Source organism: Equus asinus, chromosome 20, assembly GCF_041296235.1.
Source record: "Equus asinus isolate D_3611 breed Donkey chromosome 20, EquAss-T2T_v2, whole genome shotgun sequence".
Lineage (NCBI taxonomy): Eukaryota > Metazoa > Chordata > Mammalia > Perissodactyla > Equidae > Equus > Equus asinus.
Window position 1 is genome coordinate 12,141,207 of NC_091809.1, and position 25,075 is coordinate 12,166,281.

Sequence of the window (25,075 nt, forward strand, 5' to 3'; positions counted from 1 at the left end):
ATCGCCCTGGCTGGATCTCACGGCGGGGAAACTGAGGCCCGGGGAGGGCGTGGGCGGGGGGTCTCTCTCCCGGCCGCCGAAGGGGGATGCTGAGCCCCGCGAGTTGGCCCCCACGCCCGCCTCGCCTCTTCCGCTCGCTGCCTCCGGCCTCGCCGCCTCGCGGGGCGAGGCCGGGGGTCCCGAGCCAGAGAGGGTCCCGGAGCCGACCGCGCTCCCCGCCGCGCGCCCCGGGCCGCCCCCCGCCCGCCCCGCTGCAGCCCCGGGCCCGCCGCGCCTACCTCAGCGCCAGGGCGCGCGGCCCATGGGCGGCGGGCGGGCGGCGGCGCGGCGCTCCCGGCTGGCTCCGGCGCCCGGTGGCCGCGGAGCGGGCGGAGAATTTATGAATGGAGAGCGCGGCGCGCGGGGGAGGCGGGCGCGAGGGGAGGGGCCGCGCACGTGACCGCGTTGGCGGCGAGCCCGCTCGGACCCGCTCGGTGCTGCCGGGTCCCCGGCCGGCCGCCCCCACTGCGCTCGCCGCTGCGTCTGGCTCGCTCGGCGCCGGCCACCGCCTCCCCTTCCCTTCCGGCGCGGGCGGGGGGCGGAGCCTGCGCTCCGGGGCGCCCCCTCCCCACGTGGAGCCGCCCTCTCCCGCGGCGGCTGAATCTCCGCCCCCGGCCCCCGAGGCACGACTCCCGACCCTTCCCGGTCCCCCGGGGCCGGGGCACGAGCGCGCGTTCTGGGATGCACGACACCCCCAGCCCGGGGTCCTGGGGTGCGCTGACGACCCCTCCTACGCTTCGCCCAATCCAGGGGTCCCCAGGGTGCACAGCGCAGGGCGTCGGGCCATGCGCCCTGCCTTTTTGGGACGGGCAAAGATAACAGCACACAAGCTGTGTTGAGTGCCGCCAGGGCCCTCCCCGCGCCGGCTGACATGAGGACTAGGTTCCCGGCAGAAACCGCACGCCCTGTCAACCCCCAAAGCTGCTGCCCCTTCTTCCTCTTGGACGATCGTGCCTCGTCCTTCGAGATGCTTAGGCCACCATCCTGCCACCAGCCTGGTCCAGGTCCCTCCCAGTCGGCCTGGCCCTGTGCTCAACACCCCCAAACGGCACCCCTTTCTCCGCTAGTGAAAGCCAACACTGCTCAGCGAATGCCCGAGGCCCAGTTCAACCTCAGGGCCTTTGCGCCTGCAGGTGCTGAGCCGGGTCGGCTCTTTCCCTACCCCGCCTCGATTCCCTCCCTTGCCTCCTTCAACTCTGTCCCAAATGGCAAAGTCTCTGGCGTCTTTTCTTGGCTGCCTTTGCCAACCGGGCAGCTGCCCGCCATCCCCCGCCATGCACTTTGCTTCTCTTCGTGGCCCTGCACGTTGTCTATGTTACACGCTCGTGTGAGTTATGTCCCTACTGACCCCTGCCTCCCCCTACACGGTGAGCTCCAAGGGCAGCCGCACAGGTGACACTTCTAAAGGATGGCAAGGGGCAGCTGAGTGGATAAACACCCAGGAAAGCCGGCTTTGAGCAGGCGGGAACTGCATGTGCAAAGACCCTGAGGTAGCAAAGTGTGTTTGCAGAAGATCAACGCGTCGGAGGGAGCACAGGAAACCATCTGTGGTTCCCAGCCGGGGCAGAACATGGTGGTGAGGCCAGGCCAGGCCAGGCGACCGGAGCCACCCAAGCCAGTGATGGCAGCAGCAGTGGCCGAGCTGGGTGGGTCCACCGAATTGCAGGGTGACTCCCGGCTTGGGACTCGAAGAACCACCTTGGAACGGGGATGCGAGAGAAGCCGGCCAACGCATGGGTTTGACGCCTCCATAGGGGTCCGGGGCTGCGCCCAGGACGCACGCCCAGGAGCTCGAGTGGGGGCTTCCCGCGCCCCCCGGACCAGGACGCCGAGGGCATTGGGGCTCACGCCCCGAGCGCCCCTCACGGGGCCGGCGCCGAGCGGGCGGGGGTCTGCGCGCCAGGCCCGGGCCTCCTTGGGCGGCCGCGTGCTGGGAGGCAGGAGCGCGGCCAGCGCCTCGGGGCCGGGCGGGGAGCTGGGGCGCACGCGGCCCTGGGGTCGGGGGGCCGCCGCACAGCACCTGCGCCCCCCCACCCCGCCGCCGCCAGGTGAGCCCCGTGCGCCCCGCCCCGCGCAGCCCGCGCTCCCCGTTTCCCGGAGCCCGAGGTGGGGGCGGGGGCCCGGCCCGGCACGCCGACCTGCGTGCGCGCGGGGGCGGGGCGGTGACGTCAGCGCCGCGAGCGAGGCTGCGCGGGCCGCGGTGACGTCAGCAGAGCCCCAGGCCGCCCGCGCACGCGCACCTGCGTCAGCGGCGCGCGGGGGCGGGGGCCGGGCGGGGCCGCGGCGAGCGCATCCCCGGGCGCGGGGCGCCCTCTGCCGGCACTCGCGGGGGCTGCAGCCGAGCCATGCCCGCTCCGCCCGGCGCTTGGCCGGGGTGGACCGGACTCCGCCTGGGATGCGCGTCCCGGGGCGCCTGCACCTGCTTCATCGCAGCGTGCCCCGTCCCGTCCCTCCGCTATGCTTCTTTTTTCTAGGACTATTTGTCACTTCCTAATAGGCTATAGGATTTGCTTACTTATTACTTCGAATGTCCGTTAAGCGCCCCCACCACCCAAAACCAGAGCAGGAATCTTGACATTTCCCTGATGCAGGTCTCTCCAGGGCCTGGCATGCAATGAGCGCCCCCCAAGATTCTGCATTCAACTCAAGTGTCTCCTCCGCACAGGCTGCTGGTTCTCCCCATGCAGAACCGTCTAACCGACCTCCCACCAGACCACCAGGCTGGGAGCCGGAAGGAAACTACAACCCCCAGCATGCCGCGTCGTCGTCGTCGTCAGCGTCGCGCGCGGCCCGCCGGGAGTCGTAGTTCGCGGCTGCGCCCTCGTCCGGACTCCTTCTCCCAGACGTCCCCGCGCGTCGTCCTGCTCGCCCTCCAGGCCGTCCGCGTCCGGTCCGAGTCCGCCCGCTGCTGCCGCCGCTGCCGCCGCCGCCATGCTGCCCGCCGCGCTGCTCCGCCGCCCCGGCCTGGGCCGCCTCGTGCGGCAGGCCCGCGCCTACGCTGAGGCTGCCGCCGCCCCGGCCCCCGCCGCGGGCCCGGGACAGATGTCCTTCACTTTCGCCTCCCCAACGCAGGTTCGGACGCCGGCCGGGCTCGGGGCCCCGCCATGGCCGCCGCCCCTTTTCCGGACCCGGGACCCGGACCCTCGTCCCCCCACCCCTGCCCGTGTGGTCCGGGATCCGAGCCCCCAGCCCCAGGGTCACCGCCCCCCATTCCAGACCCGCGCCCTGTGCCCTTCCCCCGTGCAGTCCCGAATCTGAGACCCCCAACCTCGCTGGTCACCGCCCCCCGTTCCGGACCCGTGCCCTGTGCCCTTCCCCCGTGTGTTCCCGAATCTGAGACCCCCCCCCCACCCGCCCGGGTCACTGCTGCCCATTCCGGACTCGCCCCCTGTGTCCTTCCCCCGTGCGGCCCCGAATATGAGATCTCCCAATCCCCCTGATCACTAACCCCCCATTCCTGATCTGTGTCCTGTGCCCTTCTCCCCTGTGGTCTAGAATCTGAGGTTTCCCACCCCATCCCTGGGTCACTGACTCCCTTTCCACACCCCCCACTCCCACTTGCTATGTGGTCCAGGATCCAGCGTCCCAACTTCGGGGTCACTGCTCCTGTTTCTGCTCCCCCGTCTGTGGTCCAGGATCTGATTTCCTTAATTTCTTGGTGACCGATCCCATGCTTTGCCCCCGTGTGGTCTCAAATCTGAACCTACCAACACTTAGGTTACCGCCCCCCATTCCAGACCCGGTCTTTCGTCCTTCCCACATGGGGTTTGGAGTCCGAAGTCCTGGAATTTCCACTTGGAACTCCACACCCCAGGACCGGGGCAGGTCCAGAGCCTCTGCCCCTCTCCCGAGAGCAGGTCCTCCTGGGTTGGCACCCTGTGCCGCTTGTGCCCTCGCAGCGCGCGCCTGTGAAGGGGCTGGGGTGACTTGACTTCCCCACTTTCTTGTGGACAGAGGGTCTCGGGCGCCATCCAGAGAGCAGAAGCCGAGTGCCCGCCCCAGCGCCCCGTTCTCCCCCCACCCTGCCCGTTTCACTGCAGGGAAACTGAGTCCAGGCTGCAGGGGCCCGGCCTGCAGTCACCCATTGCCCGTGTGTCCTCCTCAGGTGTTCTTCAACAGCGCCAACGTCCGGCAGGTGGACGTGCCCACGCAGACGGGGGCCTTCGGCATCCTGGCCGCACATGTGCCCACCCTGCAGGTCCTGCGGCCGGGGCTGGTGGTCGTCCACGCTGAGGATGGCACCACCTCCAAGTACTTTGGTGAGTGGAGTGCGAGGAGGGGGCTGAACCAGACCAAGGCAGGTCGGTCCACGTGTCACTTGAGGCCACAGTGAGAGGCCAGCCACTGGCACCGCGCGCGGCCCATTCTTGGCTGCGGTTGAGTAGCGTGTAGCAGGGGGAATGGGCGCCAGAAGGAGAAGTAAAGCCTCATGGGGGAGCTGGTTTGAGGAGGAAGGAAGCCGGTGCGGGAGGAAGTGCTCTGCGACCTTGCTCCAACTTCTTGTTCCCAGCCTAGGACCACGGTGTGAAGCCGGGTCCCTCACCCCTGACCCTGACTCAGCTCGGGGACTAGAGCGTGAAGGGGGGCTCTGCTCTCTCTGGATGTCAACTCCCAGTGCCGGGCCCCAGGGCCACCCTGTGGGGCTGCTCTCCTGGTTCCAGGGCTGACCTCGTCCCAGGTGGACGTGGAGCCCTCACTCCTGCTTGTCCCCTTGCAGTGAGCAGCGGCTCGGTCACCGTGAACGCGGACTCCTCAGTGCAGCTCTTGGCCGAAGAGGCCGTGACGCTGGACATGTTGGACCTTGGGGTGAGTGTCCCCAAGGGGGAAACTGAGGCACTGAGCAGGCGGGAGCTGCGGGAGGGCTCCCAGGGTGGGGGAGGGGTGGGCGCCAGGCCCGGGTCTGCTGGGCCCTTACCCACCACCCACCCCCTGCAGGCCGCCAAGGCGAACTTGGAGAAGGCGCAGTCGGAGCTGTCAGGGGCGGCGGACGAGGCCGCCAGGGCCGAGATCCAAATCCGCATCGAGGCCAACGAGGCCCTGGTGAAGGCGCTGGAGTAGGCGGTGTGCGGTCCTGGCCTGCAGGGACCCTGAGGCTGGCGCTGGACTGGGTGCTGGGGGGCGTCCTTACAGAGGAGGCCGCCAGGGGGCAGCGCAGTGCCGGCGTCTGCCCCGGGAGCACCCACGGGGCCCCATCCCCTGGCCCAAGTGGGCGGGCATGGGAGTGAGCTCAGAGACTTTGCCCTGCCCTCAGAGGGGCTGTCACCCCGGGGGCTCTCCTCCCGTCTCCCAAGATCCCCCAACCTGACCCACCGCCGCCACCACTCCTCCTCTCTGGCCGCCCCATGGGACAGCCTGCCCCGGCCCGCGCCCCCATTAAAGACCTGGGACCCGCCTCGTGTGCGCTGTTTCTGTCTTCTGCGGGGCTGGTGGGTGTGGGACCTGCCTGGTCTCTGCCCAGCCCTCGCGTTCCCTCTGAGGTTGGGCAGTAAATGCCAGCTCAGCCTCGGGGGGCCAGGGAGGTCCTTGGGGGGTCTGCAGTCAACTGCGGACTGGAGGTTTCGGGGTAACAGCCAGTGAGCCAGGCTGGGTAGTGGTGGGGTGCTGGCCTTCACCCCGGACCGGAGACTGTGGATGGGTGAAGGCGCCCGCCAGGCCTGGGGGCAGCGGGGGGCGTGGCCGAGCTCCTGGAAGGCCACCTGGGGCTCCGCCTGCCTGGGAAGGGGCAGGTCCTGCCTGCTCCCACGGAGGCCCCGCCCTGCACTCGCTGGCCGTGGGTGGCCCGGGCTGGCTGGCCGCCCATCCCTGGTGGTGTTGGCACCTCCGTGGCACCCATCCCCTGGGCCTGCCCCAGATGGGGCGGGGCGGCCGGGCGGAGGCGGCCCTGGCCTGGCGAAGCCCCAGTGCTGCCCACCTCGCTTTTGCAAGCATCGGGGTGGTCCGGCGTTGGCTCCATGTTCCAGGTGGCGGGCAGGGGCTTCAGGGCAGGGGTCTGAGCCCAAGCAGGGCCGGCTGGGGATTCCAGGAGGGTGAGTGTGTGGGAGAGCCAGGGCCTCCCTGTGTGTCACTGGCAGCCAGGAGGTGACGGGGAGGTCACCGCAGGGCATGTCAGCACGGTTGGGGCATGCACTCGTGTGTCACGGTCCCATGTGAGTGACTGTCCCATGGCCGCATTCAAGGGTCCACACGGTGGGAGGTGTGAGTGCTGAGGCGTCCAGGCAAGCTGGTAGCTGCTGGGCATATCTGTACAGGCTCCCCTTGCTCCTCGCCAGCAAGGCCCAGGCAGCTGGCCTCTACTTCCCCAGGAAGGCCACAGGGTCACAGGTGCAGCCCCACCCCTCCATGTCCTGGGCTCGGAGCCTGGGTCCTAGAGTTGTTGGCCACCCCAGGTACTATAAATAAGACCAAGGACGTGGTGGGGGGGGCGGGGGACATCCTCACCAGGCGGCTGGACCAGTGTCCCCAAACCAGGGACCCCCTGCCTGCACCCTCGTGCCCTGAGGGACCTCAGCTCTTGGCTGGGGACACAGTCAGGCTCAGGACCCCCCCCCAGCACAGCACAGCGCAGGCCCCTGGGGAGCTGTGAGCCTCAGGGACAGCCGTGCCTCACTCCGGCGCGCAGGAACAGCCCGTGCTGGCCTGGCCATGTCCTGGGGCAGGAGGGGCCCAGGGTGGGGCAGGTCACAGGGCCAGGAACAGGGGGTCATGACCTGTTCTGCCAGGGCAGGCCGCTGCCCAAGGCTTCACCCCCTCCCGGGAAGGGGGGGTCCCCTCGTGACTTGTGTGTGCTCATCCTGGGACTGCGCGCTGGAGCGCAAGGACACCAGACAGGAAAGAAAGCAGGAAGCTGTCGACTTAGCAGGTTTATTCGCAGGCCCCGCAGAGGCAGGCAGGCCCCAGGCCTCCTGCAAGTGGCCCCCACCAAGTGCGACAGGAGGGCCCCCCTTCGCTGCCACCAGAGATGCAAGGTCTCAGAGCCCCTTGAGGTCACACAGCTCTGTCCTCCCCGCCTGACCCTAACCCTAGCCCCAGCACCCCCGCGGCTCCTGGGGCCCCTGCAGCTTGGACGTGCTCCGGCTCCAGGGCCCACGGCTCCGGCTGGAAGCGGAGCTGACCGGCCCCGTGACCCCGTCTTGTGTGCTCCCTCAAACCTCCGAACTTTGCACCGGCTGTTCTTGCTTCCTGGAGCACCTCCATCTTCATCTGGCAAACTCCTATCCACCCCTCAAGCCCTGCCCTGGTGACCCCCTCCCAGGGGCTCGCCCGGAACCTACAGCGCTGGGAGTGTCTGGGTGTGCCGGTATCAGGGTGGGGGGCTGGACACTGCAGGAGCGTTGGGTGGGAGCAGGATGGAGGCCTGGAGAGGAACACAGCCCTGGGAGGGGCCGGGGTGGGGGTGGGGTGGTCAGGCCAGATAAAAGAAGAGACCAGATAAGCGGACAGGGGTGGGGGAGTAGAGCCTGGGGTCCTCCTCTGGGCAGCGCCCCCACCCTAACCATGGTCTTCCTCCGAAAGCCCCCTGCCCAGGGCAGCCCACAGGGAGAAACAGGACAGGCCAGGTTTCTGCTGTCAATGGCTGTGTGGCCTCAGTTTCCCCATCTGTAAGATGGGTCAGGGTGACTGTGTCCACCCTGGAGGCTGGGTGCCAGCCTGTGAGCTTCCATTAATGAGTGATGAAAATGTCATTGGGCCTAGGTGAGGGTCCCACGCCCCCATGCCCCAGAGCGAGTCCTCTTGATTCTGGCACTTCATCCTACAGCCCCTGCTCCCCACAAAGAAACAGGCTCAGAGAGGCCAATGACCTCCCAGCTCACACAGCACAGCGGGTGACTAGCTGCACACGGCAGGCCTGGCGCAGGTTAGTCGCTCCAAAAATGCCCTCTGAGGTCAGCGTTAAGGGATGCAGGAGGCCAGGCTGCCGGGCAGCTGGCCCGGGCAGCCCCACTCCAGGCAGGTGACTCCAGCCTGTTTTCCTGGACCACGGCCGCTGACTCAGGACCCCTTTCCCGCCCCCCCACGCGGAAGCACCGGGCCTGGGAGGGCAGGAAAAGGGAGTGGAGCAGGGAGCCGACCTGTGCCCTCCGAAACCCCGTCCCGGGGACCCCGACACGGGTGCATCCGAGTCGACGGCGGCCGGCTGTGAGCCCAAGTTCAGCCGCATTCAAGGAGCGCCCCCCTTTTGCACGGGCGAGGCTTGGGGGGCGGGCAGCCCAGGCCCCGCGGCGCCCCTGGGCCCTGGCCCGCAGGCAGGGGCGGGGGCCGGCCTGCGTCACCGCCCGCCCGGCCCCCCGCCGCCTGCTCGCCCAAACTCCACCCCGAGGGAAGGCGGCGCGGATAAAGGCTCGGGGCCACCCGCTCTGCCCCAGACCGGCCCCGCCACCGCGCGCTCGGCCCGGACGTGGGTTCGCTCGGGACCGTGGGGACCTCGGACTGGCTGCGCCCGGTGAGTGCGGGGCGGAACCTCGAGGCCGAGGAGGGGTCCTCCGCTCCAGGCTTTCAGCGCGCCCCACTTTTCTTTGTTCTTGGGGCAGGCAGGACGCGGGGTGTCTCCAGTACCGGGAAGCCCCCCGGAGCGTGGGGTGGGAGGGGCTCGTCGCAACCGACACCGCCCCGGCGGGACCTCAGCCCCCGCCCCGCCCCCCCGGGCACTCCCCCGGCCCGCGAGTGACCTTGAGCCAGTGGCCGCTCGGCCTCAGTTTCCCCAGCCGTGCAGCCCGTCTCCTGACCCAGAGGTCAGCCGCTCGGAGCGAGGCGCCCCCACGCCCGCAGCCCCGGCGGCCTCCCCCCACCCCGGGCAGCCCCGCGCCCCCTCCCCGGCGTCCGGGCCGCGCTCCCGGGCGGGGCCGGCAGAGGGCGCGCCGGCGCTGCTGACTCACCGCAGCCCCGAGCGGAGCGGCGCGCGGACGCAGCCGGGGACGCCGCGTCACGTCACGGCTCAGGCGGGCACCACTCGGGAAGCGGGCCGACCCGCGGGACGGGGGTGGGACGCGAGGTGGCCCCGGCGCGGGAGCCGTCCTCCCGGCCCGGGCCACGTCACCGTCGGGGGGGTGGCAGGCCCCGCCCCTCGCCGGGATCTCACGCCCCCTCCTCCCCGGGTGAGGGCGCCGGCCCGGCCGACCCTCCCGCGAGCCGGCCCGCCGGGGCCCGGCCACGAGGCGCGGGGATCGCCTCCCGCTTCCGCTCGCAGCGGCTTCCCGGACGGGCGCGGGGGGAGGCCCCGCGGCTTCCTGCCCCTCCCGGCGCGGGGACCACGCCGCCCCTCGCCGCGCCGCCCGGGCCGGGGTCCCGCGCCCCCAGCCGCCTGCTCGCCCGCCCTTTGTTACGGGCGCCCGGCCTTATGAATGGCCCCCGGCGCGGGCGGGGCGCGGGGGCGGGCGGAGCGGCGCCAGCCCAGCCCCCGCCGCGCGCTGCTTGGCCGCCGGGCGAGGGGCGGGGCGAGGGGCGGGCCCGGCGGCCACGTGGGGCAGCGCCGCGGCGGCTCCCATTGGCCGGCGCTCGCGGCCGACTCGGCGTTCGGCGCGCGCCCATTGGTCGGCGCGGCGCCGGCGGAGTAAGTAGTGAATGGGAGGGGGCGGCGCCCCGCCCCTCGGAACGTTGATACATTATAACTTTTTTTTCTTGTTACTTTCACCCCCAGATCCTCGGAGCGGCGGCGGCTGCGGCTGTTGCTAAGGAAGGGGACGCGCCGGGAAGCGCGGCCCGAGCGGCGGACGGCCCCGAGCGCGGCCAGCCGAGCGGCGCCCCCTCCTCCGGGACCCTCCCCTGCGCCCGCCGCGCCTTGGCCGCCCCCCGCCGCCCTTGAAAGGAGCCGCGAGCGCAGTCCGCACCCTCGGAAGGCGCCCCGACGAGCCGACGCGACCCCGGAGCGCCCCTCGGATTTCTGATTCCTGACTTGCCTTCCGCTCCTGGGACTTTCTCGACGGGGACGCGCGCTGCCCCCCGCCCCCAGGGACCCCGAGGACCCCGGTTTGGGGAGCCCCACGCCCTGCCCGGAGGCGCGGCGAGGATTGGCGGCGCCCCGCGGACCGCAGCCCCCCAGCGCGGGCCGGGGATGGAGCCGCAGCCCGGCGGCGCCCGGAGCTGCCGGCGCGGGGCCCCCGGCGGCGCCTGCGAGCTGGGCCCGGCGGCCGAAGCGGCGCCCATGAGCCTGGCCATCCACAGCACCACGGGCACTCGCTACGAGCTTTCGGTGCCCCCCGACGAGACGGTGGAGGGGCTGCGCAAGCGGCTGTCTCAGCGCCTCAAAGTGCCCAAGGAGCGCCTGGCGCTGCTCCACAAAGACACGTAGGTACCGCGCGCCGCCCCGGCCCCCGCGCCCCCCGGCCCGCCGCCCCCTCGGGCCCCGGCCCCCGGGCGGGAACAAAGAGCGCGCCGCTCAGGGAAGGAAGGGGGCGGCCAGACGGGGGGCGGGGGCGCGCCGCGCGCTCTCGGGCGCCCTCTGCTCGGCCTTGCCTGCCGCGGCCCCCTCCCCCGCCCGGGGTCGCTGCACAAAGGCGGCTGCGAGGGCGCCCCCGGCCGGGCTCCCGCGGCCCCCCTCGCGGGAAGGCAGGAGTCCCGCGGCGGCGCGGGGGTCCCGGCTGCGGGGGTGGGGGGCGCGGCCGCCGCCTCCTCTTTCCGCGTCCCCGCCGGCTTCCGCATCTGCTCGGCGGCCCCCTCTGCGTCTGGCTGTCTCTCCCCCCACTTGCGTCTCCCTGCCCCGCTTTGTTCTCGCCACCGAGCGCTCCCCGCAGCCTCCCCCTCCCCCCTGGTATTTAAATCGCCTCCAGGCCGGGGAGCCCTCCCCCCGCGGGCCTCCGGGGACACGCAGTGTCCATCCCCAGCGGAGGGGCCCCCGTGGGGGAGGGGCGGGAGGGGGAGGGTCTCCTTTGTCTGGGCGGCGGCGGCGGCCTGCGCCCGGGAGGGAGGGAGGAGCGGGAGCCGGCCGGGCGAGCCCCTAGGCTGAGCCCCTAGAAGCCCACAAAGACGAGCCCGGGGCCGGAGTCTGTGAATTACCGGCAGGGCTGGCCGCGGGGTGCTGGGAGGGTAGCACAGAGTGCATTGGGGCGGGATGATGAAAAAGTGCCTTGCCGCGGTGCAGAGGGGGTGCCCCAGTGCAGAGTTGGGGTTCCTGGGGAGAAGAGGTGCGAGCCGCCAGCATAGGGGCTCCCAGGGCCAGACCTAGGACCTCCTCCCCGCCCCACGCTCAGAGCTCTGGTTCTGGAAGCCAGGAAGGGGTGGGGGTGGGAGCACAGCCCTCCCCTGCGGCCTCCGCTTCCGCGTCCCTGCCTTGTCTCCGCATAGCCTCACCCTCTTCCTTCCTCCCCCCCAGCCGGCTCAGTTCGGGGAAGCTGCAGGAGTTCGGAGTGGGGGATGGCAGCAAGCTGACGCTCGTGCCCACCGTGGAGGCGGGCCTCATGGTAAATGGCTGGGGCAGTGAACCCCGCAGGCCCCGACACAGGCGCGCAGCCCCCTTCCACGCGAGCTCCGTCCCCATCACACACGTCTGGGTCCCCTTCTTCTCCAGGGCAGCCCACCCCAGCAAGCAGGGCCCACCAGACCCCGCGGGCAGGACGCACGCTCAGGGTCTCCCCCCCTCTGTCTTTGTAGTCTCAGGCGTCCCGGCCAGAACAGTCCGTGATGCAGGCCCTGGAGAGCTTGACCGAGACGCAGGTGAGAGTCGCGCCGGCCCCTCCTAGCCCATGGGGTCGCAGGGCCCGTGCCCCGCGGCTCTGGGGGTTGTTTGTGCTCCCAGGAGGCCCATGGGGAGGGGAGGGGAGGGGACGCGCCGCCCCGCCTTGGTGCCAGCTTGGCCTGGTCACCCCGCTTCCTCTTCCTCCTCCCCCAGCACTCACCACCTGACCTTGAGAGCTTTCTCTCCCACGGTGGCCGCCATGGGGGAGGGGGCGAGCTTTCACAAGGCTGCCTGCGGGGTGACCTTGGCCCACGCGCTCCCACCAGCCTTCGTCCCCAGGCCCACACGGTCAGCCACGGAGCGCCCCTCCGAGGCTGCTGTGGTTTCTCTAGAGCAATCTTTTTTTAATTTCTGCTGGTGGGGGGGGGGGAAGGGAGGGAGGGACCAGCCTGTGTGACACTCCTTCCCCCTTTGGGTGACCCCATTGTGAGGGGTGGGGAGTCACCCCTCCTCCTCCTCCTCCTCCTCCTCCTCCCTCTGGCCTTTGTTCTCTGCCCCAAAAGGGGGCGGGGGGGGGGGGGGGCGGGGCGCTGGGCCCCAGGGCCAGCAACGCTGGGACAGGATGTTAGGAAAATATTTAGAAACCTGCCAGGAGGGAGGCTGGCCCACACCCGGCTTCCCGGCTTAGTCGTTGCCTTTTTTTTTTTCATTCTCAGTCCTTTCCTCATTTTTCTGGTGGCGGGGCCCTCCGCCCAGGAGGGTGACACAGGCTTCAGCTATCCGCCCGCTGCCAGGGTGGGGGAAGCAGGCCACCGCCCGCCCGGGCGAGAGGGTGGGCGGGTTCCCGTCCTCCTCGGCTGGGCTGGCCGCAGGAAACCTGCTCAGCGGCTTCCCTTCCTCCTGCCCCGAGGCCCTCGCCCCCTCCCCGACGTGTAGCATCCTGCCCTCTCTGGCGGGCTAGCGCGGAGGAGGGGGCCTGGAGCTGGGTGGTCTGCCATCAGCAGGACACCCGGGAAGGGAGGGGGTCCCGGCAGCCGGCTGGGGGCTGCACGTGATTTCCTGGGGCGGACGCAAACTGAGCTCCCTGCTCCTGGGGGGGCTGCGGTTGGCAGGGGGGCCCGGGGCGTGTTGGGTTCACATCCGCCCCAGGGTGCCTGCGTCAGGAGGGAGATGGGGGGGGCGCTGGGCGGAGTGACTGGGCTCCCAGGGCTGTCTCCCCGCCTGGCACCGAGTCATGCCAGCCTGTCCTCCCTCCCCAGGGAGGAAGTTGTAGGGTGGCGGGTGTGGGGGGGGGACACCCCAGCTGCTGTTGGGAACCCACCCCAGGCCCTTCCTGCAAGGGGTGGCTCTGGGGCCAGGGGAGTGGGGGGGTACCCTGCAACCTGGGCTGGGGGGTGAGGGCTGCACACTGCCCGCCTCCCTCGCCTCCTCCCCACGGCCCCCCGAGCAGAGAAGGTTACGCCAGCCCGCTGCCAGCGGAGAGCTAGGAGGCGGCGGTTCTGAGTCATCCCGGCCTGTGTCACTTCTCAGAAACCTCCGCCCCCCCCCCCATCCCGGCCCCTGGGAGAGCTCGGTGCTGGCCAGGCCCCAGAGGAGGGGCAGGACGGCCAGGGGTCACATGCACCCCCTTACCCGCTGCACAGAGGGAGCCAGATTTGAGGGTTCACGTTTGTGCAGGCTGTGTCGAGGCCCCAGGGGACCGGTCAGGGCCCCCCCCCCCTCCACCAGTGGCGAGGCCTCCCCCTCGGCCTCCGCCCCGCCCAGGACAGATAAATATTTATCTTGAGAAAGCAAAGGTTAGGACGAAGAATTTGTTCAGGAATTCCGCCCACTCGCCACCCGGGTGGCTTGACTGGGGGGGGCTGGAGATAGGGCCCCCTTCCATATTCAAAGGCAGATGGGATTTGGGGACCAAGGGGTGGGGGAAGGGTACGAGGTGAGGGTTATTGGAGGGCAGTGACCGCTGGCTGGGCCCCGCCCCCTCTGGCCTCAGTTTCCCCTTGAAAGAAGCAAGCTGGCCAGGGAGGGCCAGGCCCCCCGTCTGACCCGCCTCTGTCCCCCACAGCCCCCAGCAGCGCCCGGGCCGGGCCGGGCTGGCGGAGCCGGCTTCCGGAAATACCGATTCATTTTATTTAAGCGTTCGTGGCACCGACAGGGACCCCAGAGCCCAGAGAGGGGCAGCGAGAGGCCCCAGGTCACGCAGCGCGGGGGGCCGGGCCGGGCCGGGCTGGGGGCGCCACAGACAGGGACCCCGGGGCTGACGAGCCGCTCTCTGCAGGTCAGTGACTTCTTGTCGGGCCGCTCACCGCTCACCCTGGCGCTGCGAGTGGGTGACCACATGATGTTCGTCCAGCTGCAACTCGCCGCCCAGCATGCCCCACTGCAGCATCGCCATGTGCTGGCCGCGGCCGCCGCCGCCGCCGCCGCCGCCCGCGGGGACCCCAGCATGACCACTCCCGTGCCCTCTCCCTGCCGGCCGGTGTCCAGCGCTGCCCGCGTCCCCCCGGTGCCCACCAGCCCTGCCCCCACGTCTCCCTCGCCCATCACAGCCGGCTCCTTCCGATCTCACTCGCCCTCCGCTTCCTGCCCCGAGGTGAGTCAGGGACCTGAAGGGCGGGGACCCCCGGGGGCCGGGCTCCAGCCCCAGACGGGTCCTCCGTCCTGAGGCCCGTCCAGACCCTGGACTGGGGTTGTCCTCGAATCCTGATCTCATGCCCGGCCCCTGGCTCTCACCAGCAGATGGACTGTTCCCCTCCCGCCAGCGCCAGCCCCACGTCCACCCCCGGGGGCAGCCCCACCTCCCGCTCCCGCAAACCCGGCGCCGTCATCGAGAGCTTCGTGAACCACGCCCCCGGGGTCTTCTCAGGGACCTTCTCCGGTAGGTGTCACGGCACCCACAGGTGTCTCCCAGAGCCGTCACATGCACTCACGACCTGGTGGGGGACGTGTTCTTACCCGTCCTGCCCCGGGGGTTTGCATGCACATGCGTGACTGCACAGAGGGCCACGGGTCCACACACCTGGGGGCGAGTCCCCACGTCCCTTGCTCCCGCCCTGGAGTCCTGCTGTACACGTGAGACCCGGCGTCCACCGCTCAGGTGGGCCCTCACCAGTATCTCTCCCCGTTCTCCCCAGGCACGCTGCACCCCAACTGCCAGGACAGCAGCGGGCGGCCGCGGCGGGACATCGGCACCATCCTGCAGATCCTCAACGACCTCCTGAGCGCCACGCGGCACTACCAGGGCATGCCGCCGTCGCTGACGCAGCTGCGCTGCCATGCCCAGTGCTCCCCTGCCTCGCCCGCCCCGGACCTCACCCCCAAAACTACCTCCTGCGAGAAGCTGGCGGCCACGGCCCCGGCCTCCCTGAGCCAGGCCCGTGTGTGCAAGCCCCCGGGTGAGCATCCGACGCCCCCCCCCCACCCCCCGCCCACCCTCGGGCGCTGAAGGCCCCTCTGTGTGCGCCGCTCAGAGCAGCTGACCCGCTGGAGGGCAGGGGGCCCTCCAGCTGCCGCTCGCCCTGCCCTGCGTGAGCCTGGAGAGAAGGGAGCATGTGTGTCGGGGGCACAAAGTGGCCTTGTGCCTTCCCGAGGGGGGCCCGTCCTCACTTCCTCCTCGCCCCCCCAAGGGCACCTTCTCCAGATGGCCCACGGAGCCTCTGAATGGCCGAGTCAGGCCAAGAAGGGGGCCGGAGCCCTCCCTCCTGCGCAGGGGCAGCCTGTGTGCCCCCAATACATCCCGATTTGGGCGGAACAGTGACGCCATTCTGCCTCCCGGCCCCAGGTCACAAAGGGGAAACTGAGGCACGAGCCTGCGTGTCTCTCTGTTTGGTCACGGAAGGGGCCCCAAGGGCTCGAGCTCCAGTTAATTTGCACGGTGGCTGAGTCCCACGGGCACCGCCCTCACGGAGCTCCTGGCACACCGGGGCAGTAGACGCAGGGACAGCTTTTAATGACCTCATGGCGCCTCCCAGGGTCCAGACTCACCATACGCTCTTGACCGGCTCCTGGCCGGAGCGAGCGTCCAGGGACTGTGCTTGGGTCTCCAGGGCATTTGCTGGGGGTCCTGGTATTTGGGGGTGTCCGGCCTCCTGGAGGAGGGCCCAGGGGTCACTCACAGTCATTGTCTCCCCCCCACCCCCCACAGGAGACCGGCTGCGGCAGACGGAAAACCGCGCCACCCGTTGCAAAGTGGAGCGGCTACAGCTGCTGCTGCAGCAGAAGCGGCTGCGCAGGAAGGCCCGGCGCGACGCCCGCGGCCCCTACCACTGGCCGCCCAGCCGCAAGGCCGGCCGCAGTGACAGCAGCGGTGGCGGCGGGGGTGGCGGCCCCAGCGAGGCCGCCGGTTTGGGCCTCGACTTCGAGGACTCCGTCTGGAAGCCAGAAGTGAACCCCGACATCAAGTCAGAGTTCGTGGTGGCCTAGGAACCGTGGCCCTAGCCCCGGTGGCCGCACGCGTGGGGGCCCAGCGCAGGAGGGCAGGCGGTGGCCATGGCGGTGGCGCCGCCGGAGGCCCCTCCCTCCCCGGCTGGCGTCCTTCTGGTTTTGGGTTTTTTTTTGTTTTTTTTTTAATTTCACTTCTCACCATGGTTTTCGAACTCTCTGTGGACTTGCGTTCCTGCCTCCTCGGTTCAGCTCACACGTGCCCCCGCTTCCTCCGTCGCCCCATCCTCGTCTCCCGTCCTCGGCCTGGCCCGCGCCAGGTCCCTCACCACCCACCTTCCCGAGCTCCAAATATGTAGCAGTCTTTCCAGATGGTTCACACGGAGACGAGGAGGCCTCCCCCATCCTTTCCGCTCCACCGCCCTCCCTCATTCTCTTCAGGTTTGAGTCGAAAATGTAGATGCCTCATTTTGCACTTTACAGCCGAGGGGAGGGGGCGGCGGGAGGAGAGCCCCCTGCACCCCGGCCACCACCGGCCCGGCCGCCTACACGCCACACGCGGGAACCGCAGGTGCACCCGACCAGGGACTGTTTCTCTTCCACATCTGTCCTTTTTTCTCTTCTTGGTTTCTTTTTCCCACTTTCCTTTTTCCTGGAAAAGAAAAGGAAGATCCTTTTCTGGGCAGAGGCTGGCCAGAGGCTGCTCGGGGGTTCAGGTCAGGGTGTGGGGCCCTTTCCTGGCAGGAAAGGCAGGGGGAAGGGGACAGACGGGCCGCCAGCCTCCGCTGTCCACGCACTGTGCGATTTCCTCTGACGCCACCCCTTTTTTCTGAGCTGGGGGTATTTATAGACTATTAATTTTCTGACTGAGCCAATTAGTGGTTGGGAATCTCTTGAAAATTCGGGAGAGAATTGGCTGGGGGGCGGGAGAGATGCCCCCAGCCCTGCTCCCGGCCCAACCTGAGGGATCTGGGCCTGTGGACTGTCTGGGGGTCCCTCTGGCCGAGGGAGGGGTGGGGGTGCTGATCTGTGAATCCCCCCGGCAGGGGCCACGCTGTGTAGCATTAACCCCCTTGGGGGGGGTCGCTGCTGGTCTAATCTGGACCCTCCCCCATTCATGCCCATGGCCTCGGGGTCTTTGGTCCCCCGGGGCAAAGGGACAGACCCCCTACTGGGGCCATTTCAATGGGGGTGGAGTTTTCCTTTCATTCACTTTTTTTTTTTTTTTACTGATAATAGAGATGTTTGGGCCCTGCCCCCCACCTGTCAGTCTCGTCCTGGCCCCACCCATCTGTCCTGATGGACACCCCCATGCCCTGCCTGTCCCCCCGACCCCTTCCTACTCGTAGGTGAACCCCAGGTCCTCACCCCCCATTATATGTTTAAAGTTAATGGTTTCAGATGTGAACATCATTTGTTAACTGTAGCTCTGTAAATTTTTTTGTGGGGGGGTGGGCAGGGAGGGGTCAGAGGGTAGGGGTCAAGGATTTTGTTGTTTTGTTTTTGTTTTCCAAAAAAAAAAAAAAAGCAGAAAAAAGAGGCGGGTTTGTTTTTGAAGAACTGTCCTGAAGACCTATTTAAGTGTGTGTTCTGTTTTTTTAACGATTTTTAAATAACGTCTGTGCCTCCGCGGGTCCGAGGGTGGAGGCCCCAGGCAAGGCAGGAACCGCCTGCCCCCCTCCACCCTCGCCAGGGCCCACCCCTCAAGAAAGCATTACCCACCCTCGGGTCGGGCTGTGGGGTGTCCCGGCACCTTGCGGGAGTTTCCTGTATGAAAACATAAAATTGGAAAAGAAAGAAACCTACAGCGACACCATGATTTCAAGGAATAAACAGAAAATGAAACTGAGTGAATGTCCCGCCTCCTCACCTGGGAGGGGTCTTGGCCATCGGGGAGTGGCATAGGGGGTCTTTCCGAGGAGGGATCTGGGGTGGGATGCTGGGGTCCCCCACCACCTTAGGGAGTGCCAGGTGGAAAGTAGGTTCTGGGGCACCCAGTTTGGGCGGGGAGGGGAATGCATCCTGGAACGGTTCCCACGCCCCCTCCCGGGTCTGGGGTGAGGGGACAGGAAGCCGCCCAATGGGGGAGGGAGGGGCTGGCCACTTCCCGGTACCCAAGGCCGGAAGTCCTGCAGGGTGTGGGCACGGGGCTGCCCGCTTGCTGTGTGCCCTGGGTGGGGCCTTGCCCTCTCGGTTCCTGGCTCTGTGAAGTGGGCTGGGACTTGCCCATGGGACACCGTCTCCAGGGAGACATGGCTGCACACTCTGGGCCTTGGTTTCCCCAGCCAAGGAGAGGGGAAGGCGCTCCTACAGTCTGCCCACCTGCGGGGCCAGCCGTGGGGGCACTGCCTAGGTGGGCCCCTGACCCCAGCCCCCTCCCTCCCAGATGCTACCAGGGCCCCCTCCCCCCTGAATACCACCAGGGCCCCGCCCTGGCCACTGGGTCTCCAGAGGCCCCAATCCTCCAGCCCAATCAAGCTGGGGACCTGGGGCTGGTGGTCAAGGCCTCCCGGCTTGCCCGGCCCTGGGTGAACTCAGCCCCTCTCTGGCCTCACCCCGGCCTTGCATTCCACTGCTCCCAGCCCTGACCTGACCGTCAGCTTCAAGCCTGCAGGCCTTTGCCCGGGTTGTGCCCTGCCCAGCAACACCCCTCTCCCCCCGCCCCTGCTCGGCCTGGGAACTTCCTCAGTCTGCATCTCCCACCCCTGCCCGCCTGCGGCTCCCTGAGGACTGAGCCAGGGGCGAGTCCTCTCTGGGGTCCCACCTCCATCCACTTGGGCCTGGGTAGAGACAGGACAATCGTAATAACACTTAATGTCGTTTTACGTGTATTTCCTCGCTTAACGAGCACTGCCACCCTAGAGTTAGAACTAATTACACACCCACTGGATGAGACACCCCAGGTCCAGAGAGAAGGATCGGAGGTGTTTGTACAATTAACGACCACCACCTTCCGCGCCCATTCCTGATGGCCCAAGCCCCGGCTCCCAGGACCCCAGGGAAAAGGGAAACTGTACCTTCCAGGGAGGGTCCTGGACCATCTTGCGGAGGCCCTTGCGCCCCTCCCGCGGCCCAGTCACCCCCAAATCATCGCACGCCCACTGCAGGCAGGTGGGACGCCCAGATCAGGCTGACCCCTGCAGACCTCAGTGTTGGGGATGCAAACAGTCCGGAGGCCCACAGGGTGGAGGTGTGGGTGGGACAGCTCAGGTCAAGCCCCGCCCACGTAGCCGGGTCCCGGGGGTCAGGCCGAGGGCCGCGTGACCCGGGTGGCCGCCGCGGGGCTGGGCGGGGGCTGCGGAGGGAGGTGTCGCCTGAGCACCTGCTGAATCACAGGGGCTGTGCCTGCGCTGCGGGGTGCGCGCTGCGGGGAGGGGGGGGCATGCCCTGCTGCCCGGAGCCCACCCCAGCCTGGGGTCCGAGGGTCACAGCCCCGCCCGGGGGGCCTGGGAGGACACCACCCCGGGTGGGGCCTGCCGGCCATCGGCCCTTGCCCCTGCGCGTGCCCGCAGCGCGCACACCTGCAGGGAGGTGGAGTGGGGGGGCTTCAGCCGAAGGGGTGCGACGGCGAGAGGGCGGCAGGCCAGCCCACGTTAGAGTGGGAGGCACGGAAAGGTAAACTGAGGCCAGGAGAGGGTGGGGGCTGCGGGACCGCGGGGGCGGGGTCGGCCCTGCACAGCCCCCTCCCCCCATTGAGGAAAAAGCTGAATGGGAGGGGGCGGCCCCCGGAAACCCGCGGGGATGGAAACGCGGTTTCCAAGGCAACGCGCCGCGAAGCGAGCCTGACGTGACCGCGGCGAGGGCGCTCCGCCCGCCCCCGTCCGCGCCTCGGAAGGCCCAGGCCCCGCCCACCACCTGGGGACGCCTCATTGGTGGCCGCGCCGTTCGCTCCTCCGCAAGCACCAATAGCAGCGCGGGGTTGCCTCCCGGAGGCGGGACTGCGGCGTGGCCCCCGCGGAGTGCGCAAGCGCGGCGCGGGGGCGTGCGGTCCCCTCCCTCGGATTGCTGGTCCGCATGCTTGGGGGCGGGAGGCGCGCCGAGGGTCTGACGGCGGCAGCATCGCCGGCACGGAAGAGGGGGCGTACCTGGGGGCGCCGCACGTGGACCCCCCCCCAGCCCCGGTGCGCTCACGTGCACCCTTCTTCCACGTCCGAGCATGGCCTCGTCCCCACGACCGCGTGTGCGCGACCCCGGGGCTGAAGGAGCACAGGGGGCGAGCGGGAGGAGGGTACTTGGGCTGAGGCTTTGCCGAAGCAATAGAAGTTTGCCAAGTGTAGGACAAGGAGCCGCAGGTGGGGGTCACGGCTTGTGCAAAGGCCTGGAGATGTGAAAGCGGATGCATTTAGGGGGCACCTGGGAAGTCAGGTGGGGAGGATGAACAGAAGGCGAAGGCAGGAACCCAAAGCGGTGACTCCATGACTCCCGGAGTCTGTGGCTCAGGGGGTGAGATGGGGACCCCAGGGAGGAGGAGCGGCAGGTGGAGGGAGCACAGGGCTGAGCATCCAGGGGGTGGCCGGACAGCCTGACGCCCGGCCTGGGCTCTGGGGGAGGCCTAAGGAGGGAGAGAGAAGCGTTGGCAGAAGGTGGTCTCTGGTTCACAGCGAGGTGGTGGGTAAGGGGGCTGCAGGGCGCCTGGGGGAAGGGGACAAAGTGGAGATGTCCCTGTGAGCATCTGACCCCCGGCCAGCCTCAGAGCCAGCACAGGGAGAGACGAGGGCGGAGGGCGCCATCCGCCGCTGCCTGGCTGTGGCTCAGGTCTGCTGTGTCCACTAGAGGAGGCAGCGGTCAGCGTGAAGGGCAGTGGCTCGGCCAGGTGGGGAGGATGAGAGCCCAAACCGTCAGTCCACGGCTGGTCCCCGCCTGGGCGGAGGGCTCAAGACTGAGACAAGGGTCGAGGCTGGCAGTGTGGACAGGCGTGGCTGCCGAGGCGTGGAGCCAGCCTGGAGGCCGGGTCCGGGTGGTGGCTTTCGCACGGGGCCGCTCCTGCGGTGATAAGGCAGCTGTGGGCGAGCAGGAGAAGGTCACTGGGGTTACGCTTTCTGCTCGAGGCCAGAGTCCCCCGGGGGTGGCCAAGCGGGTAATTGGGGCTGACTTCACGTTTTTGAAATGCCGAGGGCCATGGTCAGGGGGTGGCTTGGGAAGGACGGCAGGGAGGAGCCATGTGGGGAGACGCGAGTGAGCGGTGCCCCGTCGGGGCCGGCTCCTGCCCCCCCAGCACCAGGCAGGTGCCCCGGGCACAGCCACCCCCCAGGCCTGGCGGGCCCACCCTGCTCCCCGGGCACCTTGGGAACGGGAGTTCCGAGGCTGCCCCGACCAAGGGCGCTGGGGCGCAGCCCCACCCACGGCCGCCCAGCCCCGGGAGGGCAGAGAACAGGCGGCCTCTGCTGTCACTCGGGACAGGTGAGCAGCCCAGCCCGTGGGTGGGGGCGGGGCCGCCGTCACCTGGGGCCCTGCCTGGGCGACTGTCCTCTGCTGGGCCTCTGTCCCCGGCCATGTCAGCCTCTGTGGAGTTCTCTTTTCCTCCGGGTCCCGTTTCTCTTTCTTTTGCTCCCTCGGTCTCTGGGCCTGACTATTCCTGTCTGGGTCTCCCTCCATCTCTGCGGGCCGCCTCCCTCTATTTTCGTCGTCTCTGTCCCGCCGGCTCCTCCCCCTCCCCCACTTCCGCCCCCTCCCCCACCCCGGCCCGCATTCCAGCCCCCGCCCCCGCCCCTCCCCAGGGCCAGCTGCTGCGGCGTGAGGTGCCCGGGACGGAGGGAGTGGGCTCGGCAGGGGTTAGAGGTCGGGAGCCGGCTGGGGGGGGCGGGGTGGCACCCCCTAACCCCTCTGGAATGTGGGCGGGGTCCCCGGCAGGCAGGCGGAGCTGGGGGCCTGGACAGCTGGCTGCAAACGCGCTGCACACACCCCACACCCCAGACGCTTCCCAGAGGCCAGGAGGATCAGCACAACGCGACTCCCACACGGGCCCCCTACAGCCGCCCCTGACAGTCAGCGGGTCGATCCTGGACCCCGCCTGAATGCCGGGCTCCCGGCTCTGCAACGCGGCGACCCCCATACACAACCCCTGCCTCCCCCACAGAGCGGCCCCAACCCACGCTTTGCTACCATCACGACCTCAATCGACTCTGTGACCCTCAAAACGAACGGCACCGTGTTCTCACCCTGGGCCAAGACCTCCCTTAAGAAAACCACAAAATTGAAAGTCACACCAGGCAGCTGGCGCTCACATCCTCGGAGGCGCCGTGCCACCCGAGGCGGCGCCCTCCCCCGGCGGCGGGACAGGTGCAGGGGCCGGCGCGCCCCTCACGCGCCCCATCGCTGCTGGGAATGGGAAAAAGAGACTTCTTCAGGCTCACAGACAACTCTCTGTTTGTCCCGCGACACCAAGAAAGGAAAAAAAGAAGCACCGGGAGGTTCTGCTTGTCACCGGCTGCCGGTTCCTCACCCACACTGACCCCAGGAAGTGCTGCTGCCGCCCCCGCTTCTCAGCTGAGGCACCTGAGGCCCAGGGAAGGCCTGGGCGCCGCCTACCTGCACAGCTGGGCACCTGGGCCATGGCCGACCCTCAGGGGTGTGTTGCCTGCTTGGGGGTGGGGGCCCCGATGTGCCCACGGACCCACTGCAGACGTAGGTGTCTTCCCTGAGCCCCCAGCAGCTTCCCCGGGGAGGGGGCGCTCACTCCATTTGTGCCACTCCTGTGGTGCCTGGAGATGCCCCAGGTGCCAGGCGGGGGTCCTTGTCCTTGTCCCTGTGCCTGCAGAGAGCCTGTGTGTGTGTGTGACATTCTGCATGTGGGGCCAAGGTCAAGCGAGTGGCCAGGGCACGGGTGGGGTCAGCTCCTCCTGCCCCTGGAGGTGGGGGCTGTGGCCTCAGCCCTTCCCCGGGTTCAGACACCCAGTGGGTTGCATGCCCCCAGCCCCCTCCAGGGCAAGCCTTGGGGTTTTCATGAGCTGAGCATGGGGGGGCCTCTGAGTGTGCAAAAGCTCTGGCATTTCACAGACACCTGATAGGTGTTGTATGCGTGAATGCATGTTCTTGATGTGTGCTGGCCTGTGCCTCAGTTTCCCCCAGTCGAAGGGGTCACCATCCAGGTCTCAGGAGCATCAGGAGTAGGAAAGACACAAACATGTGTGGCCCGAGGGGCAGGCATGAGGCTCCCACAGGCCTTCTGCCTAACCACAGGTGGGCCTCGAGGACACGACATGTGTCCCAGTCTACGGCCAATCGAGTGTGTGTGCAGTTGGCGGGCACTGTAGTCACCAGCACAGCCCGTTCAGGACCTGGCTTTGCTGCTCCTGGGATGGGGGCCTGGGCAGGAGCAAAGAGTGGCAGCCTCCGCCTTCCTGGGCTGTGAGTCACCGGGAGCCCCGCCAGGTGCCCCCCGCCCTGCATCTGCACGTCCTCCTCCCCTGTGGAGACCTCCTCTTAGGAACAGGAGGGGAACAAGCCAGGGTGCAGCCTCGCCTGGCTCCTCGGTGGGCAGGCAGCTGAATCTCCTGTGTTCACAGTCGGCAGCCACCTGGGGCCTCCTAGGGACCTCCAGGTGCAGGTGGGAACTGGGGGAGGTAGCTTAACTCTTCCTCCTCCTGGCTTCCGGCCTCCTGTAGCTCCCGGAGGCCCTGGCCGCTGCTGACACACAGCGCGCGTGCCCACCCCAGGGACATGAGTCACGCCGCCAGCCATGAGCACATATGCTCTGTATGTCCCGGCCCACCGGAGTCACGCACACCCAGCCCTGTCCCCGGCTGATCCCACATTCTCGTCCCAATGATGCACACACTCTGGGGTCCGCGCACAACCTCCCGTGCTGCTGCACGTGGAGCGCCATGCAAACACGTCTCCATGTGTGCACAGGCACGTGCACACACACATCCGTGTGAGTTCCATACACACCCGTGCACACATGCACACAGCCCCATTTTCGTGTCCACACAAGCACGTGTCCCCTGGAATCCTTGTTTCTCCGTCTCTGTACCCACGAGTCCCCTGCCCAGGGGCACACATGCGCACCACACCTGGCAACGCGCACACATATCTGGTCTCCGTTTCCCCCACCCTGGCTCCGGGCCCCGCGGATCTGGGCGAGGCGAGCCGGCTGGAGTCTCTGCAGGGCGGTCCCACTTCCGCGCCCCCGCCGGGCGGCCGCCAGGTGCACCGTCCCGGCCCCCGCCTGGCCGGCCGGGAGGGGGCGGTAATTACGCGGCCCCGGGGTCCCCCCCTACACACGCGCCTTTCATCCCGGCCACGCCCGGCCCGGGCCCAGACGCTCATTACCGCCTCCCGCCCGGTCATTAGCCGGGGTCGGGGGAGGACCCGGCGTCCGGCGGGCCCGGCCCCGCGGGGAGGGCGGAGGGGGCGGTGCGGGAGCGAGGCGGCCCCGCCCCCGTCTCCATGGCGACGCCGGCGCGGGGGGGCGGGGCGCCCGGTGCGGGGTGGGGATGGGCTGCTGGGGTGGGGGTCCAGGAGGCGGGCGCCCCCTCCGCCCTGGCGGCTGCCTGGGGAGCGGCGACTTGTGAATGCGCCCACGCGGGACCTCCCGGCCTAATCTCGGCCCCCGCCGGGCAGGCAGCGAGCACCGCGTCCCGTCCGCAAATAGCAGCCTCGCCCCCGCCCGCAGCTATTTTGAGCCCCCGCCTCCCCCGCCACCTCCGCGGCGCTGCAGCAGAGGCGCGGGGGCGGGCCAGGGACCCCTCCGCACGCTGGGGCCCGCGGCCGGCTGCTGCACCGCGGGGCGGGATCTGGAGCCCCCGGCCACGCTGACAGCGAGGTCGCAGCGCCCCCTCGTGTCGGCGGGGAGAGCGCGGCGCAGCGGCCGCGGCCGGGACGAAGGTGGTCCCAGCCCCCTGAGAGCGCCCCAAGGGGACGCACGGCCCTGGTTACACACTGAGTCACAGGGACCCGCGGAAACACAGGTACGGGGACGGGTGACACACCTGAGACGCAAGCACATAGTTCCCACGCAATGCCGGTGCAAGCGCACCTGGCGACAGGTAGGCACAGGTATGGGGCCCGCTCCGTGATGGGAACCCAGGACAGTCGTGGTTGCAACGC

At 69.1% G+C, this 25,075-nt stretch overlaps 3 protein-coding genes and 1 long non-coding RNA gene across 7 annotated transcripts in view; 2 read left to right on the forward strand and 2 right to left on the reverse strand.

The window, feature by feature from the left end:
* CBARP (CACN subunit beta associated regulatory protein) overlaps positions 1-518 on the reverse strand; it is an 8,782-nt gene extending 8,264 nt beyond the window's left edge. Inside the window, exon 1 of the mRNA XM_070491053.1 lies at positions 279-518. The gene's annotated coding sequence lies outside the window, so the exon portion shown is untranslated. The remainder of the gene's footprint in view (positions 1-278) is intronic.
* A 2,452-nt stretch (positions 519-2,970) lies between these two features.
* Positions 2,971-5,431, forward strand: ATP5F1D (ATP synthase F1 subunit delta). Its single transcript, XM_044753709.2, has 4 exons — positions 2,971-3,111; positions 4,145-4,298; positions 4,757-4,845; positions 4,975-5,431. The coding sequence occupies exons 1-4, from the start codon at positions 2,971-2,973 to the stop codon at positions 5,095-5,097; spliced, it is 507 nt and encodes a 168-aa protein (XP_044609644.2). The 3' UTR covers positions 5,098-5,431.
* Positions 5,432-6,890: 1,459 nt separating this feature from the next.
* On the forward strand, positions 6,891-17,876 carry MIDN (midnolin). Of its 4 annotated transcripts, none has more exons than XM_044753641.2 (9): positions 6,891-8,479; positions 9,674-10,320; positions 11,345-11,432; positions 11,623-11,685; positions 13,713-13,841; positions 13,926-14,240; positions 14,384-14,525; positions 14,782-15,042; positions 15,792-17,876. In XM_044753641.2, the coding sequence occupies exons 2-9, from the start codon at positions 10,088-10,090 to the stop codon at positions 16,067-16,069; spliced, it is 1,509 nt and encodes a 502-aa protein (XP_044609576.2). In that variant the 5' UTR covers positions 6,891-8,479; positions 9,674-10,087; the 3' UTR covers positions 16,070-17,876. The 4 variants fall into 4 exon arrangements, with proteins under 4 accessions (XP_044609576.2, XP_044609578.2, XP_044609579.2 ...); XM_044753643.2 differs by having other exon boundaries at positions 14,387-14,525; XM_044753644.2 differs by lacking the exon at positions 13,713-13,841.
* Positions 17,877-19,043: 1,167 nt separating this feature from the next.
* Positions 19,044-21,658, reverse strand: LOC123279135 (uncharacterized). The gene is made up of 2 exons (XR_011495876.1): positions 21,470-21,658; positions 19,044-21,027 (listed from the first exon to the last, which is right to left on the reverse strand). It is a non-coding gene; the product is annotated as an uncharacterized lncRNA (long non-coding RNA).
* Between the last annotated feature and the right edge of the window lie 3,417 nt (positions 21,659-25,075).